The 15,569-nt window shown below is 34.3% G+C and overlaps 1 protein-coding gene across 6 annotated transcripts in view; it reads left to right on the top strand.

Moving 5' to 3' along the window:
* Window positions 1–15,569, top strand: part of LOC118184916 (Fanconi anemia group A protein-like) — a 63,047-nt gene that overhangs the window by 33,622 nt on the left and 13,856 nt on the right. For 5 of the 6 annotated variants that reach the window (XM_085810493.1, XM_085810494.1, XM_085810491.1 and 2 more), the window contains 4 exons: window positions 1,413–1,520; window positions 1,604–1,699; window positions 12,898–12,986; window positions 13,069–13,129. In XM_085810493.1, coding sequence (XP_085666619.1) covers window positions 1,413–1,520; window positions 1,604–1,699; window positions 12,898–12,986; window positions 13,069–13,129 — 354 coding nt within the window. The remainder of the gene's footprint in view (window positions 1–1,412; window positions 1,521–1,603; window positions 1,700–12,897; window positions 12,987–13,068; window positions 13,130–15,569) is intronic. The other variant, XM_085810492.1, reaches the window with a different exon arrangement.

The following is a 15,569-nucleotide window of genomic DNA, read 5'->3' as shown; positions in this document are numbered from 1 at the left end:
ACCTCAAGACCACCAGCAATATTTTTTTCACAATGTCTAGGGAAAAAGAACTAATACTAAGAAAAAAAGCAGGTGTGCCGTAAAGCGATTTTTCTCCCGACTATCTGAAATTCTTATATGTAACTTTAATGACAATATACAGTACAAAAACTTTAATCCGGACTCGTCGGGACTTCAGCATTTTTCCGGATTATAGATCATCAATTTAAATCTGGTAAGATGGCATGCAGAAATTATATAATTAAAAATATGAAACCGTAATTTATGAAATAAAGAGCAATTATGATGTAAAGGGTATCAAAATTGACAAAAAAAGCTTAATATTTATTTGTTTACTTTATTAAACATTTCTTCCAATGTAAGTTGTTTAAGTTGCTTCGTTTTATGTGCTAATACTTTCTCTTCAATTCTATAAACAGACATAATTTCTTGTTCAGTTGCAAAGTTCCACTGTTCAAGTCCTGTAATTGCTGTGCCGAGAATATCGACTAACTTTTCCACTAATCTCTCTATCACTTTCTTCATGCCTTTATCCATTTTTTGCAGCAATTCCACTTTTTGTTTGATGGACATCGAAACATGCTTTCGCTTTGTAAATCCTTTGGCAGCTCCAGAATCGGAAACTCTTTTTGACATAATCGAAAGTTCAAGCTTCCTTTTTATAAAATTGCTCTGACAGTCTGCAAAAAATAATAAGCCGGATCCAATTAAAAGATTAAGGAACAAAGCAATCTGCAACATTAACTGAAATAGATAATTAGATAATTTTAGCCTAGCTTATACCGTCCGTTATACATTAAACATGCACGCGTAAACGCATATGTGCATGCGTAAAGGTATTATGCGCATTCGTATATGCTACACATGCTCAGAAAGTTTGTAGCTTTGAGGTCTGGATTATAGGCGTCTGGATTAAAGACTTTGTACTGTATTGATTGATGGATACTTGTATTAAAATTGGCATTAAGCTGATAATTCTTAACAGCTCTTTCCAGTTGTCTCAGTTGATCCCATGATGAGGGCTGCTGGGGTGAAAATATGTTAGGTATTCTAAGAGAATCTGAAAAAAAAAAGGAGGCACATTTTCCTTTGAAAACGTCACTGCATCATGAAGAGATGATCTGATCGGTACAGGAGTAAGTGTGGCTGGAGACATGCAATGGTTATCATTAATTAAGGGAAATCACAAAAATGTGTCACTCGGCCTAATGTAATTTTGCAATTACTTAACTACTTCAGAGGCTGAGTATTTACTACTTACAAAATATAAATATAAGTAATGAATTTTTTTACGGAGAAAATTTCTAATAGTTTCATGTTTTGCTAATCTGTGTGGAATAATTTAATTATTCATGTAAATATGTGTATGCAACTACAAGACCTTTTAATTAAATTTTGTATTTATTCCTTAGACTTTCATCGGAGATTGCATTACCCTGAACAATCCAAAAATCTTTTCTTTTTTTATTTCTGTAATGACAGATTTGATTCCTCTGGAAAAAGATATTGATGTAATAAAGGTACTTTTCTTACTCCAGCAAAATTTTTTCTCCCACTTTTAATTATCTAAAATTATATCTAACATTTTATTTTATCATTTTAGGCAGCCCTAATACAGAAAATGTCCGTGCCTTTTGAATGCCAATCTGTCTATTCAGAATATATGACTTTACTCAAAACTAGAGTCAGAGACTTAGAGGTATTAAATTTTCAAGTGTGTTTTTGTAAGATCTAGACATGAGATGTCATCAGCTAAATATCAGGATTTTAAAATGAGATTTAATGAAATCTATTCATTATTTTATTTATGCTATTACTTATTATCAAACCCTAACCATTTTTAGAAAGAAAAAAGGATTTGAAAACAAAGGTTATAGCTTACCTGGCAGAAGAGATTATTATATTGCAGTTATTGAGGATTGTTACGATGTAATGTGAAGGAACTAGATACCCGTCCTCGTTTTAAACACAAACTTATATTAAATAATTGCACAATACAAGTATAAACAAGAAAATGACATATAAATTACGAGAACAGAACAAAAATAGTGAAGAATAGACAGCATAGCACTGCCTTGCGAATGCGTTCGTCTGAGTCTGACTGTTCAACTGAATTCAACGTTCTTTGGCATAGTTCCAGAAGCGAAAGAGTTGGGTTGAGTTGTTCTGTTCCGGTGCACCGGAACATAGTCCCACCCTATCAGGCATTAGTCCTGATATATGGGCAAAGGAGCTAATTTATGAATGTTTCTTTTGAAAATAGAGTTTTTAGTTTTAACCGTTGCCACACGAACTAGTCCATCAGTACCATGATGAAGTTCGACCACTTGTCCTAGTGGCCAAGAACCTGGAAGATGACCATCATCTAGTAACAGGACGATGTCTCCAATTTTCATATTTGGCTGAGTGTCCTTCCATTTCTTTCTGGTTTGAAGAGAAGATAGATATGCTTTGGTCCATGATTTGCAGAAGTCCTTGTGCATCTTTTGAAGGAGATCCCACCTATTCCGTATATTGACAAGACTAGTAAGAGGTAGTTCAGGAGGGGATAGGATCACGTCTCCTGTAAGAAAATGTGAAGGAGTGAGAATATTAATGCCATCAATGTCGGTATTGTTTACACTACATAACGGACAAGAATTTAAAATGGCTTCTATCTGAGCCAATAGAGTTGTCAATTCTTCGAAAGTAAGTAGAGTTTCACCGATTACTCTTTTAAAGTGATATTTGGTTGATTTAATTGCGGCCTCCCAAATTCCTCCGAAATGAGGAGATGCTGGAGGTATAAAGTGCCATTCTATTGATGCTTGAGTTAAATGATGAGCAACGGCTTCGTTCTTAGGAAGTAAAGCCCACAATCGTTGTATTTCGCTGAGCTTTCGATTAGCCCCAATGAAGTTTGTTGCATTGTCGCTGTAAATGTGACTTGGAGCTCCTCGTCTAGCACTGAAGCGACGCAAAGCAGCTAAAAATGCATCAGCGGTTAAATCGCTGACTGCCTCGATGTGTAGTGCCTTAGTAGCGAGACAAATAAATAGAGCAATGTAACCCTTGGTTGATTTTGCTCCACGACCCTTGTTGAATTTGATTGAAATAGGGCCTGCATAGTCCACTCCACTGCATGATGGGGAAGGAAATATTGCTCATTCTGAAATTTATTTAAACAGTTTTGTGTGACCAATTCCATATGACCTAAATTTTCATATTCATGCATAAAATCCTTGTATTGGTTTTCAAATTCCGAGTTTTCCTTAAATTTACGTTCCATAGCATGTAATCGAGAAAGTGCAGCTGGTTTTGGATTACCTAATTCAGATTTAGATTTTAAAAATGGCAACTTCACCACAAAACGACCATCTGAATTAATTGAGTAGTTTTCCCGAAAATGTGTTTCAACAAATTGTTCTTCAGGTGAGAATACAGTGTCAGTTGAATTTGGCACTTCTTCTAACTCCCAAAACCTTTTCAATTCCAGTTGAAGAAAGGCCTCTCGAGTGTTACACGATGCTTAGGTAGATTACCCATAAGCTGAGATGCGGTGGATGCTTTAAATTTGAAGCATTTGATGCATTTGTGAACAAATTTATTAATGAGCTTTTTTCCACCTATTATCCAATATGATTGTTTGATAATGTGGGACAGTAATGAAGCACCAGCATGTAAATAAGTCACATGCTTTTCTTTTACGATGAGCTCACTTATCTTGTGTTTAGCAGGTAGAATCACTGGGTGCTTTTGATTAAAAGACAATTCTGAATTTTGTAAACGCCCTCCCACCCGTAAAAGACTGTTTTCATCTATAAACGTAGCTGACTTTTCTTAGGCAACGATCTTTGATTTTTAATGCATTTTAGGTCTTCATTAAAATAATCTTTCTGAACCCATCGAATTATGATTATTTCTGCATTTTTAGTTTCCATGTAAGTGAGTGGAGAAAAGGAATCAGTTATAAGTGTTTGACATTTGTTATTGATTTTGCACGTATTGATGAATCTTAAACAATATGCTAAAATGCATATAATCTTAGAAAATGATGAATATTTTTCAAATAAATCACTATATAATTCATTTGATGTAGCACTATGAAATGAAAATATAGGATCAGATCTTTGTTCAGCTTTAATTAGATCCTTGATTTCTTTAGAAGCGGATTCCTCTTTCGGCCAGTGAGACGAATCCAAAAAAAGCCAACTTGGGCCATTCCACCACAAGGTGCAATTAGGAAGACATTTGGGATCAATACCACACGAAGCGATATCTGCTGGGTTCTCTTTGGAAGGGACATGCCTCCAGTATTTTGTTGGAAGTACTTCGATTATTTGAGACGTCCGGTTTGCAACAAAAGTCTTCCATTTACGGGGATGTGCCGAGAGCCAGGAAAGTTCGACTTTGGAGTCAGTCCAAAGCGTAAACAACAAAATTATATTTTTTGAGAGTGTTCATGACTGCACGATATAACTTTGAAAGCAAATGAGCACTGCATAGTTCCAATTTCGGAACAGATACTTGTTTGATAGGTGCGACTTTAGTTTTAGAAACTAAGAGAGAAACCTTTATTTCATTTCCGTGTATTTGTTTGCAATATATTGCAGCAGCGTAAGCAAGTGTTGAAGCATCGCAAAAGCCGTGCAATTCAAATGTGTCAGAGGAAATAAGCGTGACACCTCTAGGAACGGTAAAATGTTCAACTGCATTGAAAGATTTCTGAAATTTAAACAAATCTTCAGCAAGACTTTGTGGAATAGGAGAATCTCAGTCCCCTTTTGTAAGCCAGAGCTTCTGATAAAAAATTTTCATTACAACAGTACATGGTGAAATTAATCCTAATGGATCGAAAATGCGTGCCGATTGGGACAAAATGCGTCTTTTTGTCAGCGGTGAGGTGGGTGCAAGTGCGGGTTTGAAAAGGAATGTGTCTGTTGAAAAGTTCCAAAATAATCCTAAGACTTTCGTGCTTCCTTTATCATTAGGAATTATTTCTAAATTAGTGTCCGTTGAACAATGTTCTTGAAATTCTGCAAGAAATGCATTTGAATTAGAATTCCACTTTCGTAGGTGGAAACCATGTGTTTGTAAAATATTGGTAATTTCCTTACAAAGTGATATTGCATCACTATTGGTACTTGAACCCTATAGCAAATCATCCATGTATACATCGTGTAGTATGAGAAACGGCACTATTTTGTGAATAATCTAGTGCAATTTGCTTAATGCACCTAGTGGCTAGGAAAGAAGCTGGAGCTAAACCATATGTTACGGTGTTTAACTTGTATGTGCGTATTTCTTCGTTAGGATTAAACTTCCAAAGAATTTGTTGGTAGTTCCGATCCTCATCGGACACTAAAACTTGATGGTACATTTTCTCTATGTCTGCTGAAAAGACTATTTCCGGAACTTGAAAATTAAGTAAAATTTCGAAAATGTCTCATTGCAATTTAAGACCAACACCCAAGATTGAATTCAATGATTTACCGTTGGAAGTTTTACATGAAGCTTCGAAAACGACTCTTAATTTGGTAGTTGTACTAGACGGCTTGATCACTGCATGATGGGGAAGGAAATATTGCTCATTCTGAAATCTATTTAAACAGTTTTGTGTGACCAATTCCATATGACCTAAATTTTCATATTCATGCATAAAATCCTTGTATTGGTTTTCAAATTCCGAGTTTTCCTTAAATTTACGTTCCATAGCATATAATCGAGAAAGTGCAACTGGTTTTGAATTACCTAATTCAGATTTAGATTTTAAAAATTGCAACTTCACCACAAAACGACGATCTGAATTAATTGAGTAATTTTCCCGAAAATGTGTTTCAACTCTTCAGGTGAGAATACAGTGTCAGTTGAATTTGGCACTTCTTCTAACTCCCAAAACCTTTTCAATTCGCTGTCACTATTTATTTCATAAATATGCATGTTTGAAAGGGAATTTGATTTCGTTTGAGATTCCGGTAGTTTTCCGGATATGAGGAAACCAAAAATTGAGTTTTGAGCAATTAAATCACGTTGAGAACAAGTTATTTGTCCAGGAAGTAAAATAGAAAACAAGTAGTCAGATCCTAGAATAATATATATCTTATCCGGAATGTGAAAATATGGATCAGCTAACTTTACATTTTTCAAATGCGAAAAGTCTTTCTCATTTATTTTTTGACTTGGAAGCGCAGCAGTTAGTTTATCTAATACAAAGGCCTTAATTGGCATTCTCACTGATGTATCATGGATTGACATCAACTCGATTTCAACACAACCTTTTGTAACTGCGACTTCTGACTCAGCTAAACCCTTGGCAGGAAAACGCGCATTTTTTTCTTTTAAATCCCAATAAATTAATACAAGATTCAGATAATAATGTTGATTCGGAACCACTATCACAAAGCATTCTAATATTACGTTTTTGACTCATTGAATCAATTACATTTACATACGCAGTTGGCAATAAGCCAAAAGTTGTTTGAACGCTATTATTTTGAATTACAGTTCCGTTTTTGTTTTCATTCGTAGACGAAATGTCTGGTATTTCATTCGCGGTTGGATTCTTTCTTTGCTGTTCTGACTGAAAACTGCTCTCAAAAAGAGACGCAGATGTGGAATAACCTTTTAACTGATTTTCACACAGAGTACTATGATGCAATAACGACAACGATGTTGAGACACACATTCAGATTTTTTGTGCTGACTAGAAAAACAATTTAAACAAAGATTATTTTTCCTAACAAATTGATTTCTTTCTTTGACAGTTAATGCTTTAAATTTGGGGCATTTGAAAAGAAAATGATCTGATTTACACATAATACATTTGATACTTTTGTTCACAGAAAATCTTTTAACACACTAGGTTGAGTTTTTTCCCTTTCTTTTTCGTGGAAAATTTCTAAAGAGGAACATCTATCATTTATATATTGAATAAACATTTCAAAAGTAGGAAATTCCACTTTTGCTGAAAACTCAGACCACCGTTTACATGTTTCGTTGTCAACCTTCTGTAATAAAATATAAATTAGCCAGACATCCCTTTCATTAGCTTTTGAATCAATAGATTTTAAACCTCTGATAATCTCATCAGATGTATCAGCAATTTTTCGCAAATTAATCGAGTTTGCATTAATTACACAAGATTGTTCCATGAGAGTTTTTATTAGTGATGTGACAATTTGTTTTTTTCTTATCATACCTAGATAATAATTTTCCCCAGGCTTCCATATAACTATGTTCTGAAACGGGAATATGTTTAATAATAGAAGCCGGTTCATCAGTTAATAAACCCTTTAGATATTGAAATTTTTTAATGTTGCTTAAATTTTCATTGTTATGCACTAATGATACATATAAGTCCTTGAAAGACATCCAGTTTCTGTAATTACCGTTAAAAGACTGCATATTTATTCTCGGTAATTTAAAATTATTAGCAGTATTTGTAGTACTATAACCTGGTATTTGACGTTCATTAACGTTAGTAACTTGCATATTAACAGTAACATTTAATTTCTCAAGCTCTTGTTGTAGTTTGGCTTTGGTTTCATAATATTTTTTCTCAAATTCTTCCATTTCAGAACTTTCCGGCGGAAGTTCTGCATCTGCCTTGTCAAAATCAGAATAAACGCTTTCAATTTTTTGAAGTTTATTCATTAAATCGTATTTTTCGAATAATTGCTTATCGTCATTAATGAAATTTGAAATCCTGGTAAGAGCAGCTTTCGCTCTACCTCTACTATTTTTTGCAATCTTAACCTTGTCTTCCATTACGAAGTAATGGTGCAATGAGGAAAACCAAAGTCAAACTTGTAAAAAAGAAAAAAAATACTTATCTTGCTTGGTCTTTAAATGAAGTTCGATGCTAAACGTATCCAGTAGTATCCATTACTGTACCGAATGCAGCGTTGCAGTGCTGATGAAACCGAAATCAAAAGTCCTTTAATCTCGCCGGTGCCTCCAAACTATTATGTTGCGATGTAATGTGAAGGAACTAGATACCCGTCCTCGTTTTAAACACAAACTTATATTAAATAATTGCACAATACAAGTATAAACAAGAAAATGACATATAAATTACGAGAACAGAACAAAAATAGTGAAGAATAGACAGCATAGCACTGCCTTGCGAATGCGTTCGTCTGAGTCTGACTGTTCAACTGAATTCAACGTTCTTTGGCATAGTTCCAGAAGCTAAAGAGTTGGGTTGAGTTGCTCTGTTCCGGTGCACCGGAACAAGGATAATCATTTTATATTCAGTAGAGTTTAGGTCTCCTAACCAAATCAACGAAATTACTCCTAATTTAGGCAAACAATTCCATAATTTAACTTCTATGTAGTTTTTAATTAAAACTAATGTTAGATAATTGCATGATTAGATCACACTGGACAACTATGATTTGTTAAATATAGGATTTATCCTAAATCTTGTATGCTTTTGTGTACTGATTGCAAAAATTAAATATTTTTTTAATCACTACAGTTGTATATATATGTACAAAAATTTTGTGTGATGAAACTAATGTTAGGTAATTGCATGATTAGACTACACTGGACAACTACGATTTGTTAAATATGTAACTTATCCTGAATCTTGTATGCTTTTGTGTACTGATTGCAAAACTTAAATATGTATATGTACACTCTTTTGCAAAAAAAAAAATCGAAGCACCATGAAGGAAATGGTTATTTTTTATGCAGCTGAATATGTGTATAGCTTATATACAGATAATAAAATGATTAAAAAATCAAGGTCATATTACGTGTTCACTGCTTGCAGTCACCCATTGAGTGTTCAAATTAGTAGTTGGTCGAACCACCCCTGGCAGCAGTGCGTGCTTGAATTCGTCGAGGCAAGGAGTGGTAGAGGTACCTAATGTCATCCAGGCATTCATCAGTTGTTGCTCCAGATCTGCGATATTTTGTAGGGCTCGAATCTGGTGGCCTACCATGTCTCAGACAGGCTCAATTGGTGAAAAGTCTGATGACCTTGCTGGCCAAGAAAGAATATCAACCACATGGTGACAGTCTAGAGATATACGAGCAGTATGTGACCTGGCATTATCTTGTTGGAAAATGGTCCCGCAATGACCGGCCATGAAGGGTAATGCAACCGGCCGTAGGATGGTATCAACATATCTTTGAGCTGTTAAAGATATACTGAGGATAACTAAAGATGACCTGCTGTCATAAGAAATAGCGCCCCAGACCATCACACTAGGGATTATCAGCTGCATGCCTTCGTAAAGCAAAGGCTGATTGGGACTGCTGGCCCCGTCCTCCCCACACACAACAGTGTCTGTACGCTGCAGATGGTGGGTGGCCTGTTGCTCGGTATGACCATCCAGCTTCACATAACTCTACAATGCGATGACGTTCAAAGTCGTTTAGTCTCAAAGAAAATGTGCATGACTGCAACATCCAGATTTTATGGATTAAAGCACACGTGGGCCACAGAGGCAATGAGGATGCAGACACTCTTGCAAAGGAAGCTGCAAAGAATATCGGTGCGCAAGATGTCCAGATCCCGCTTCCCAAATCTTATCTGAAGCGAGTCTGTCGCATTAAATCGCAGTAACAATGGCAAGAGGAATGGGACTCTATATCGCAAGGCCGTAGAACCCATGACTTTGTCCATAGAGTCTCCCAAGATCGACTCATCTCAGCCCCTTTTCTTTCCCGTTTCATTACAGGCCACGGACCATTTCCCCAATTTTTCTATCAAAGGCGAATATCAACAATTGATCATTGTGTCTGTAATGAAGTAGGTACACCTGATCATTACGTTACATCTTGCCCTCTTATGGAAGAATGGCACATGAGGCTTCCTGATACTGACATTGCTTATAAACGCTTCTTCATTAAGCAGCCGGTCTATCTCAAGAAGCTCAAAAGCATTATGAACAAACTTGAAGCACTAGGACTAGAATTATGCAGCCCACAATAACAGACTTAAATTTCGCTGAGATTCAAAGCATCAATGCACACTGGTTTCCAGTGGCCTCTGCAAGAAGCCCATCTTGAGTCAGTACGCAGAGTAACGTTAGGCTGTGAACACGAAAAACAAATGTAAATATGATTTAATATTATCCAAATATAAATAGTTCAAGTATGTATATTTGTAATGAGCATATTAATGCATGTGTGCAATATTGTAAGCATGTGCATTTTATAAACAGAATATTGTGCAGCGTATTGTGAATAATGTATTGTACAACACACTGTGTATAGTACCTTGGTAAAATGCGTAAGTGCTCATAGCATGCAGAGCTATGCTTTGAGCCGCAGGAAGCATAATAATTATAACTGTAGTACTACAACTTAATGTATTCAAGAGCACAGATTGTAAATATTATAGTAGTTATATGTATGTAAATATTTTTGCATTCTGTAAATTTTAGTGTATTGAGTGATTTATATATAGCAATGTGTTAACGTGCATGTTATGAAAGCAATGTGTTAACGTGCTGTACTGTGTTCTTAAATCTGTATTTTGTATATTATAAGTACAGCACAAAGTAAACAAAGAGGATTTCTGTGTGCAAAATGTGTAAATTGTTTGTAATGTGCAATTTTGCTCTTTATTTAAGAGCTCTTATTTTATTTATCTGTTGTATCAAGTTATTTATTTAAGTCTGTCTTATATAACGAAGTTATGTACTATATAATCCAGTTATGTCAGTTTTAAACAATTACATTGTTCAGAATCTATGTTGAATTGTCAAGAATAATGTTCAGCATAATATGTTGCAAAGAATATATAGTGTATTAAGTGTAGCATTGAGTTGTAAATGTGCCTTAAGTACAGTGCAATGATCAACGCAGTGCATATTATGAAATGTATATTGTAGCAAGTATATGTAGCAATGTGTTAGCATGCGATGTAGCCAGGAAATTTTTAATTTTGCACGCAGAAAAATCTATATTTTGCCCTTGTATTGTTTTCGGAGTGTAGCTTCAAATAGTTGCGGGATCTGGACGATACCCGACTAGTCTATGTAAGCCGTCCGGACCTGCTCTCACCTGTCACCTGTCTCTAAGGTCTTCGATATCATCATAATGGCATCTTTAGTTGCTTCCTTATGGAATTACAATGGCAGCGACAAAAAAAGATACATTTTCTGCCTCTGTTACTGGTTTTATACTTTGCAAATTGTGCACTAGAAATGTGCGCTGTGATCGCAATTCCTGTTCATTTGCCTTGAAACTTTGGTCATTTGCATGTTCGATCAAGATGTTTTTGCATACCAAATTTTGTCACGATCTCAAATGTCTGTCTTGGTGCTTCAATTTTTTTGCAAAAGAGTGTATATATATGTATTATTTTTTTATCACTACAGTTTTATATATAAGTACACAAATTTTGTGTGATGGCAAAGAATATGGAAAAGCTAGTGCACAAAAGTGTATTTGCTGTCATACCCAGTTAAATACTTCTTTATTCATGGCAGAACGTTTCTTAATAAATATATACAGCTCAACTGATGAATCTCACATCATTTTTCAATAATTACATTGATACTTTTTATTAACAGGACACGGAAGCTGAGAAGAAGGCATATAGTATGGCTATTAGTGAAAAATAACTTCATTTTATTTCTATTTTTTAATTAAGCTTTTGGTTTACAAAGTTACAACTACTTCTGGATAAAAATAAATAAATAAAAAAAAAACCTTTTGCTATTAAATGCATTTGTCAGGAGCATTACATAAGAATCATATGACAGCAATTAGCTTTGAAATGACTCCATTCAGAAAGATTTACAATAAGCATATTACTATTTTTAGGATGGAAAGAGAAATAATCAAATTAAACTGAAGATTACTACTTAGAGGCTATTACATATATACTGAGGGCTATTACATATATAGAGGCTATTACATATATATTCCAAAAAGGTTTATTTACAAACTTTATGAGCTGCTTTGACAGACCATGACGAACAAGTGTTACTCAGGAAGTTACATGTGAAATTGTGACCAGCTGTTATAAGGTGATGTTCATAACTATATTGAAGAGGGAAAAGCAAGATCGTTTCAGGTGAGGAGCTTGCAAGAGAATAATGCATTAGTTCAGTAATGAGGGACTGGCTTATTACATTTTCTGGCTGTGAATGGAAATGGATAATGTGTGAGATATATGTACTGAGAACAGTTTCCAAATAGACACCATCCATTGTTTGGACAATTGTACTGTAGATTAAGTGAGGCTGGAGCTTTTTGAATAAGCAGTTACATCGATTGGTAATGTACTATACACATATATTCCATATAGAAAGTTACGGTATGGACAATTGAGAGGAATCCAGGAACAAGTATTAGAGTAATGGAACACAACTTGGGTATACCTCGCTCTATCATTATGTACATATTGCACAAGGACATGCTTCACCTCTACTATACCCAAAGACTGCCGCATTTAGTGAAGCTGGTTATCTCCAATGTGCTGTATTCGCATGTTGGTATTCTAGTTAGGTGCAAATCATGTCCATTGGTTATCAAGAGCACACATGTGTTGTATCTGCATTCTGACTGGTCATTATGCTATTAGTATGGCATTATCTGACTGACGATCTAAACTGGGGTTTAATACAAGGAGGATCTTAAAAAATAGTTTGAAATGGTTTAAAAAGGCAGTAAAGTTTTGTATTATATATATGTATGGTTTATATTAAAAATCTTTACTTCATTGAAAATGAAAACTTTTTAAAAATTATATTAGGTAAAATCTGAATGTTTTCAATCATTAGGCCTGCTTTTGACTTTACTTCATATATGTTTATAATATGTGAAGCATAATAGCTTTCAATTTATTCAAGTATAGTAGTATCATGATGTTCTGTTTTTTTTTTCAATTAAAATTTATCTTTTTATATATCTTTATGTTTAATTTATTTTGAAAACTCTTATTTTGTGATGCAGCCTCATGTACAACCTGAAAAAACTATTGAAAGAGTTCTATCACTCTTCCAAGAGACTGGTAAAATTCCTCCATTTGTCTTAGAAGCTAGGTATGGTTTTTGTTTTTATCAAAATTTTATTTAACTTGGTCAATCAAAATTTGCAACTTGTAATTCAATCTATCTTTTACAGCCTTGTACAGAAACACCAGTTTCTCAATGAATTTTTACCTGCTCTATTAACTCCCAGACTAGTAAGTTGCCATATTATGTTATAATATAATATAAAAATATTTTTTGTCTTTGATAGTATTAAGGATATTCTCCATTAACCATTCTAAACAATTTTCTGTAGAAAGATATATGTGCCAGTGTTACCTATTTTTTAACATTAAGTTTAATGCGTGCTTATAACAGTGTTCTTGTTTTCAAAATAAATATTGTCAGTAACGTTTTTTGAAGTGTTATAATGTTTTTAAAATTTATTTATTGTAAATTCTAGCCCAACAGATATATTTCTAATGCTTCGAAAAAGTTTACTCCTATCGAGATGAGTTATAAAAGTATTGTAATCTGCAAAAAGATGGTATTGTAAGAGAGCTACCATGAGAAGTGGGAGAGGGTGTGAAGCAAATGTCATGGCAATGTGTTGTTTAAAAAATTTCCTAGCATGCTGCTGATTGTATAAATGCATATAAACATATTAATAAATTAAACAGGGTTCATGCTCCTTTTTTTAGTCCAAAGGGATTGGAATCCCGAAGGACTATTAGTTTCGTTTTGGCATTTTGCGTCGGACTCATAAATGTCTGTTCACTTTTCAAACTGTTGCCACAAAATGTTAGAGTCCTGCATTATATTTGAAGAAATTAAATAATGAAAAATCTGCATAAATGTATGTAATATTTCTCGTATTGTGATAAAACAACGGTACATAGAGTCATCGAATTTTGAATAACGTAATCCTCCAACGAATATGAGCATGTGGAAGACCAAATTTGAAATTTGTTTTATGATCGATTTCCTATTTTTTAAAACTTTGACGAATTTTTGATTAACAAACTCAAGGATTTCAAAGCGAGCAATGGCAACGTTGTGCAGAAAAACATTTTTATCTCCAGCGCGTGAGTCTCTGTATCAGAAATTCTAAAGATATGCTCGTTTTAAAACTATTTTGCGATATTGCTGTTCCACTGGATCTTATGGTTTAAGTGCGAGGAACATGATATTTAATAAAGAAAGGTAACACACAAAATGTTAAAAAACGCCCCTTTGGACGTAATTTAAAATCTGAAACTTTTTTTTTTTTTTTTTGTAAATTACTTTTTTGTCCTTAAAAGTCCTTAATTTTGGCCAAAATGAGCAAAAGGTCCTAAATTTTATTCATCTAGAATTTTTTTTTTTTTTTTTTTTAATGACTGCCATTTTGAGTGGGAATTTATATTTTGGAGGAATATTTTTGGCAAACAAATATGTATTTGATGGGTTTATAAGGTATTTTCTCCTCCTTCCAGCATGCCTTCATTATGTAACAGTAGCACACTCGGTGTGTATTCAGGAAATCCAGAATTGAATTCGTCAAAGCAAGGAGTGGTAGAGGTTCCTAATGCCTAATGTCATCCTGCAACACATTCTGCCAGACATTTATCAGTTGTTACTCCAGATCTGCGATATTTTGGCGGCATACCATGTCTCAGACATGCTCGATTGTTGAAAGGTTTGATGGCCAAGGAAGAGTATCGACTGCATGGAGACAGTCCAGAGATATGCGAGCAGTATGTGGCCTGGAAAGTCCTTCCTGGTGCTTCAATTTTTTTGCAAAAGAGAGTATCTTAAATTATAAGCTAATATATAACAGGTGACAAAAAATCTCATTACTGGATGAAGCCGATCATGGCTCTCGGAGGGTTAATACAGTACAAAGTCCGAAATCCGGACTGGTTGGGACTTCGGCGATTCCGGATTTAAGATTTTTCCGTATAATAGGTCATCAATTTAAATCTGTTAAGATGGTATGGAGAAATTATACAATTAAAAATATGAAATTGTAATTTATGAAATAAAGAACAATTACGATCTAAAGGGTATCAAAATTTACTAAAAAAAAGCTTAATACTTATTTGTTTACTTTATTAAACATTTCTTTCAATGTAAGTTGTTTAAGTTGCTTCCACAAAAAATTCAAAAAGTTCCTTTATATCATATACAGTTGACTTTCCAATGCCATACTCCTTGCATAATTTTGAGACGGATATGCCTTTATCCATTTTTTGCAGCAATTTCACTTTTTGTTTAAAGGACATCAAAACATGGTTTCGCTTTGTAGATCCTTTGGCAGCTCCAGAATTGGGAACTCTTTTTGACATAATCGTAAATTCAAGCTTAGTTTTTATAAAATTGCCGTAATAATAACAGTCTGCAAAAAATAATAAGCTGGATCAAAATAAAAGATTAGGGAGCAGTGCAATCTGCTAAATTAATTGAAATGCCTTAGAATCAGTAAAGATAATTTTAATCTAGCTTAATAGTGTCCGTTATGCAGTATTAGCTGTGTATCACAAGATTGGCAACGAAAGCCAAGTTGTTTCGCTAAATTTTGTCTTGCTCCTATTGCGTACTGAATTAAGCCTGAATTGTATTAATTTAGTTATTTACTATACCTACGTTTATTTCTTGCACATGCTTCAAACTAAT

The sequence above is a fragment of the Stegodyphus dumicola genome, chromosome 2 (genome assembly GCF_044657685.1).
Source record: "Stegodyphus dumicola isolate Sdum_Otavi_A_Nest chromosome 2, ASM4465768v1".
Lineage (NCBI taxonomy): Eukaryota > Metazoa > Arthropoda > Arachnida > Araneae > Eresidae > Stegodyphus > Stegodyphus dumicola.
Note: the sequence above shows the minus strand (reverse complement) of the source record. Positions and strands in the feature narration are given on the sequence as shown.